The following is a 5,950-nucleotide window of genomic DNA, read 5'->3' on the forward strand; positions in this document are numbered from 1 at the left end:
CTGCCGCTGGTGCAGCAGGTGCTTGATATGCGCCTCTGGGTCTCGCTGTTGCTGCTGCTGCAGCTGCTGCTGCTGCTTTAAAGCCTCAGAGTTGCTCTTGTTCTCCTGCTGGAGCCGGAGGAATTCCCGGCGGAGGGTCGACTCCCCCGGCACATTCATGATGGAGCTGGGTCAGGACCGCACACGGAGGATTGGGGTCAGAACCCACCCCCTCATCCCTGGGAGCCCTAAATGGGCGCTTCACCCGACCAGGCCAGACGGTCTGCCTCTGGTCACTACCGGTGACCTGCCCTCCCTCTGCCCCCTTTCAGGCCCTGATTCCTTTAACATCCCAGCCTGCAGCCCTGAATCCCCCTCGCACACCTCTTGCTCATTCGTTCGTTCCGTTCCATCTAGCACCCAGGGATTCCACCTTATGGGTCTACCTGTCTGTGCCCACCACCCCCAGACTGAGTCCCCAAGCCAAGGACCACTGTTGCCCCCGCAGACGGTAAGCGATGGTCCCCAACCTCCGCCTGCCAAGCCCACCTTGGCTCTCCTTCCTCTCCATGGCTGTCGTCTTCCTCTTCGCTGCCACTGTACTCATATTCTGTCTCCTCTGCAGGGGGGGAGATCACTGCTGTTTCTTCACCCAGTGCCCCAGACCCCACCCTGGGCTAGGGAAACCTTAGATGGGGATAACCAATAAGGTCTGTCTGGATGGCCACGCTCCTGGGTCCCCACCCGCCTCCTTGGAGCAACGGGGTGATGGTGGGTCGCAGGTTTGGGCCTGGACACAGATGCAGGATTAGACCCCACGGTGGGCGGGATGTGGTGGGAGATGTACATGCACTCACACATGCACGTGCTCAGCATGAGCCCTCATGTGGAAGGCGGACTTAAATCAGGTGGTGACAGAGGAAAAACCCCTCTGGGGTTGGAAGTTTGGGAAAGGAGATCTCTTTGGACAGGGAGAGCTGGGGCTGGAAGGGGGCCTGAAGGGGAGCCAGGAGGAGCCAGGGCTGGTGAAGAGGAGCAGGGGCTGTGTGTGTCCCAGACCTGCCACCTCCCTCTGCCCACTGACCTTTCTCGCCTCGTTTCTTCCGGGATCGGTCAATGTGGTCCTTGAGCTGGATGCGGACCTGCCGCTCGGTGGGCTGGTCGCGGATGAACGGGAACTTGAGCAGCTGCTCCGTCGGTGGGCGGCTCAGGTAAGTCTTGATGAGACACGTGTCAATGAAGTCGATGAACTTCTTAGACCTGGAAATGATGGTGGCTCACACTGGGAGGGCCCCCTCGGAAGGGGGGTGATTCCAGGAGGAAGGGGGGAATCCATCCTGACTTCCCTCCTGTCTCCCCACTATCCCAACACCAGGCTCCTGGCTCCCCAGCTGCAGTGCCGCCCCAGCCCGCCCCCTCTTCTCTGGTGCAGACCCAAGCCTGGGTGCAGGGGGTGAGGTGGAGGCCTTGTCCGAGGGCCTCCTTCCTAGATGCCAACCCACCAGAGACCTACCATTTCTTGGACTTGAGCCTGGGTGGCGGGTTCCGGGGGATGAGGAAGAGGGCTCGCATGGGGTGCATGTCACACAGAGCTGGCGCACGGAAGACACGCAATCAGCCCCTCCCGCCCGGCCAAGAGCCTGCAGTCCTTCTCGCCACAGGCCTCCTGCGACCCACCTCCTCCCTATAGCTCTTTCTGGGCCCTCCCTTCTCTCCCAGGCTCTGCACTTACGGGGGGCTCCCTCTGCCATCTCGATGGCTGTGATTCCTAAAGACCAAATGTCACTCTGTGGAGGCAAAAGAGGGACAGGTGAACGTTCCCGACCACTCTTCCCGGTCCACGCCCTTCCTGAGGCCCCTGTGCTCCAACCTGCGCTGTCCTCCAACTCCCCCAACCTTCCCATCCATACTTTCCTGACCACAAAACGTTCCTCAACCTCTCACTGCTAACACGACCCTAGGTCGTCATTTTGCTCCCCAACCTGCTCAAGCTCCCCCTATTTTTCAATCCACCCACTGCCCCCACACCTCCTTCCTGCCCTTGGCTGCCTCCACGCGCCTACTCTCTGCTCCGTACCCTGTAATCGTAGGTGGCATCAGGGTTCTCATCGCAAGCGATGACCTCGGGGGCCATCCAGTAGGGGGTCCCGATGAAAGTGTTCCGCCTGCCCACGGTGCGGTCCAGCTGCGCGCTCACCCCGAAATCCACTGGGAGGACAGAGGGAGAGGCTGTGATGGAGCACCACTCTGCTCCCTCGTCTGTGCTGGCATCCGCGAGTCCTACCTGGCCACTCCCGGCCATCTCTTCACCCCATCAACATCCCAAAGACCCTGACTTAGTCTTCCTGCGTCTGGGGGAAAAACCAAGGTGAAAGGACCAAGGGACAGCATTCCAGGCGGAAGGAGCCAAACAATCCCATCTCCCCAGAGGGGCCTGCACAGCACCTGGGACCTAACAGGGAGCAGGAAAAACAAGTTCTCGGGTGATTTTCAGCAGAAGGAGAGGAGCAAACCTCCCAGCCTATGGGTAATTGGACTTGAGCCACTGGAGGGAATGAATAATGGGGCTCATTCCGTGCTGGAGGTCAGAAGGCGTCGGCGTACCTAGCTTGACCTCGGCATTCTCTGTCAGCAACACATTCTGCCCCTTGATGTCTCGGTGGATCACCTTGTGGGCGTGGAGATGGGCCAGACCCTGGGGCAGGAGAGGGGGAAGGAGCCTTGGTGTTAGAGGACAAGGATGTGAGCCGAGGGGAGGGGGAGGCAGCAGTCTGGGCTGGGCTGGGCTGGGCTGGGCTGAGGGAGCTGCCCCTCTCCACCCAGGGGCCCAAGTACAGGCTGAACTTTGGGGGGAGCTTCCTCAGAGTGGTGGCTCTGGAGAATCCAGCTGCCGGGTTGCAGGTGGAGAAGGGGCAGTGCTGGGAAACAGAGGTGCCCATTTCCTCTGAGTGTTCTCCAGGGTTGGCACTCAGCCTCCACCCCCACCGGCATCAGGCCCTCTGCTCCTTCAAGAGGGCACAGTTCCATCTCCTTCCCTGTGCGTGCGGGGAGGGTCCACGTCCAGGGAGACGCTCCACAGGGGCTGGCCCAGGAGGAGGAGGCGGGGAGGGCCCTGGCACTCACCCGGAGAATCTCCCTGCAGATGTAGGCGATACAGTCCTCCTTCAGGGCGTTCCCTTTCGTGTTCTTCACCAGGTCTGTCACAGAACCAGCACCACAGAACTCCATCACCAGCTATGGTCCCAGGGAGGCACCGGAAGGAAAAGCATCTGTCAGACAAGGCCTCCTTCCCCTGCCAGGCCCCTGGAGGAGGACTGGAGTCCTTGGGGCCAGAACTGGTATGAGCTGGAGAGCAGGGGCCGTGAGACCCCTCATAAAGGCTACAGAACTTGCTGAGATTAGGGAAGAAAGGGGAAGGGGACACAGCTGGGAAAGACAAGGCAGGTGGGCTGAGGGAGGGGGTCTGGGTCCTGAGTAGGAGCCCAAGGAATCCCTAAAATTGTAGACAAAATGATGTGGGTTTGTGCATTTTCCTTGGGGAAGGGTCCGAAGCTTTCATCAGATCCTCACTGGGATCCATAAACCCCAAACGGTTAAGAACCACTCCTCTGGAGCAGGGGTCGGCAGTCTATGGCCAGGAAGCTAAGCATGGTTTTTACATTTTTAAATGGTTGGAATAAAAAAAATCAAAGAAAGGGGACTTCCCTGGTGGTCCAGTGGTTAACACTCCATGCTTCTACTGCAGGGGGCGCGAGTTTGATCCCTGGTCAGGGAACTAAGATCCCACATGCCACGGCCAAAAAAATTTTTTTAATTTTTAAAAATATCAAAGGAAGAATCAGATGAAATTCAAACTACATAAAGATCTTTGGGAATCCAGTGACGCTCCTATTCCCATGTATGCATTATCAATGGCTGAGTTGAGTAGTTGGAAACTTTATGACCCACAGAGCCCCAGATATTTACTAGCTGGCCCTTCACAGAAACAGTTGGCCAATCCCTGACCGAGAGAGAAGAAAGGGGCTAAGAGTCAGAAGTCTCCAGGTCTGCTAGAGACAAAACAGTGCATGGGGCTACCAAAGAACTGCAGGAGGGAACCTGTGAGACTTTGGCAGAAACTCCGCAAACAGGCAGGGCCGAGGCAGGGAGATGAGAAGAGCTCCCGGCTGGTCTCCTCGAGGGACCCAGAGGCAGCGGCCAAAAAAAGTCCCAGGGGATCAGTATGCCTGTCCAAATGTTTTCACTGTACATTTTCTAAAAGCCGCATCTAACGCAAAAAAAAATGTTGGCCGGGATACATACATTTGTGTGCACACTAGAGGTAATCTGCATACGGCCCGCATCTGGGGCCTCCAACTCCCACAGCAGAGCACAGGGGGAGGAGGGGAGGATGGTGTCCATCAGGTCCACAGTGGGGCACCTGGTCACTAGTGCTCAGCTTCTAGCCCTCAATGATCACCCATTACACACTACCTGACGTGTTACTCACCTTTCTGTGTGTGTGTCTGTGTGTGTGTGTGTGTGTGTGTGTGTCTCCCCAAAAAAAGACTAAGTGCCCTGGAGGCAGGGACCACAACTCATGACTATCTGTGCAGGGTACATAGAGGGTGCTCAATAAGTACTTGTCTGGCAACTGCTGGGAGGGGGGACCTGGCATGAGCTCCAGCCCCCCAGCCATGGCTGTGCTCCCTTCTGCCCTCTCCTCTGTGCTGGGCTGAGCACCAGAAAGGGTGAGGCTGGGGAATCAGCTGGCACCAGTGCCCAGGCTAGGGAGGGCGACGACTCTTAGGAATGTTCTTGTCCAGGAGGGAATTTGGGGGCGGCCCAAAGGAGCTACAGCAAGCTGTGGCTGAGTAATCGTCCACAGAGTCTTGTGCACTGCCAGGAGGGGTTCGGGTCTTGCCAACACCCACAAATATTTTGATGTGTTGCTTTCCCAGGAGCTGTGCACAAAGGCGGGAGAATGGATGGACTAACTGGGGGAGGGGCAGGTGGGCAGGCCAGGGGCGCTTCTCACCCAGAGCTGGTCGTCATTCCCAGGGGGGCTCTTCTTGATGAAGGCCCCATAGTAGGTGGCGATGTTGCGGTGGTGAGAGTATTTTTTCAACATGTTGATCTCCTGCTTGATCTCTTCCTCCTCATCCTAGGTGAATCCGGGGAGGTGAGCCCTGAGAGTCCCCCCCAGCCCCCTTCTCAATGCTCTGACCCTCCCTCTGCCCCACACAGCTCCCTACCTCCGTGACATCCATGACCTTGATGGCAGCCAGCTGCCCGGTCTTGACATGCCGACCCTGCAGGACAGAGATCCAGGCATGGAGGGATCAGGGTCTACGTTCAGGAAGGGCTTAATTTGGGAGATGCCACAACTTTTGGCTGTTTTCTGTCTTACAAAGTGCCGCTCATGGTGGCTAGACACCTCAGTTTATGGGTTGGTCATAGACAGAGGGTTACAGGAAAACCACCAAGGCTGGATTCCAAGTGCTATGCTGGATAAAGATGAAGGGTCTCCTCCCCTGAAATGCTCAAGAGGGATGGGTGAGTGACCCTTGTGCTCTGCTCCAGGCTCTCTGGCTTAGACGTCCCAGTTTGAAAGTTAGAATGGGGAGTAAAAGATACCTCTCCATCTTCAGACGGAGCTGGAGGGAGCTGGGGGACGAGGCTGGGAGGGCTTTGCCTCTCCAGCATCTTCCGTGCAAGACAAACTGCCTGGGTGCTTTCCTGATCCATCCCCTCTGGTCAGGAGGCCTTTCCCAGAATCACCACCCACCCAAGGCTTTTTATTATTGTCCACGGGAAAGAATAGAGCTGAGATTTTAGGGAACTCGGAGAAACACAGAAGGGCTGACTGACATGTCAATGCCATCACCAGTGCTAATGGGAAGAGACTTCTAGAGTGTGTCCCTGCCATCCCCCCCCCGCCCCCCCATCCTTCCGAAATTCCTAGCAGGAGCCATCTCAGGCTTGGGTATGA

The 5,950-nt window shown here is 57.3% G+C and overlaps 1 protein-coding gene across 1 annotated transcript in view; it reads right to left on the reverse strand.

The window, feature by feature from the left end:
- MINK1 (misshapen like kinase 1) overlaps window positions 1-5,950 on the reverse strand; it is a 19,267-nt gene that overhangs the window by 9,247 nt on the left and 4,070 nt on the right. Inside the window, exons 2-11 of the mRNA XM_007457848.1 lie at window positions 5,214-5,270; window positions 4,997-5,122; window positions 3,103-3,213; window positions 2,584-2,674; window positions 2,057-2,187; window positions 1,712-1,766; window positions 1,493-1,571; window positions 1,064-1,239; window positions 529-598; window positions 5-166 (exon numbers count right to left, since the gene is read on the reverse strand). Of these exons, the coding sequence (XP_007457910.1) occupies window positions 5-166; window positions 529-598; window positions 1,064-1,239; window positions 1,493-1,571; window positions 1,712-1,766; window positions 2,057-2,187; window positions 2,584-2,674; window positions 3,103-3,213; window positions 4,997-5,122; window positions 5,214-5,228 (1,016 nt within the window). The 5' untranslated portion in view covers window positions 5,229-5,270. The remainder of the gene's footprint in view (window positions 1-4; window positions 167-528; window positions 599-1,063; window positions 1,240-1,492; window positions 1,572-1,711; window positions 1,767-2,056; window positions 2,188-2,583; window positions 2,675-3,102; window positions 3,214-4,996; window positions 5,123-5,213; window positions 5,271-5,950) is intronic.

This window comes from Lipotes vexillifer, unplaced genomic scaffold (assembly GCF_000442215.2).
Source record: "Lipotes vexillifer unplaced genomic scaffold, Lipotes_vexillifer_v1.1 scaffold611, whole genome shotgun sequence".
In the NCBI taxonomy this organism is placed as follows: domain Eukaryota; kingdom Metazoa; phylum Chordata; class Mammalia; order Artiodactyla; family Lipotidae; genus Lipotes; species Lipotes vexillifer.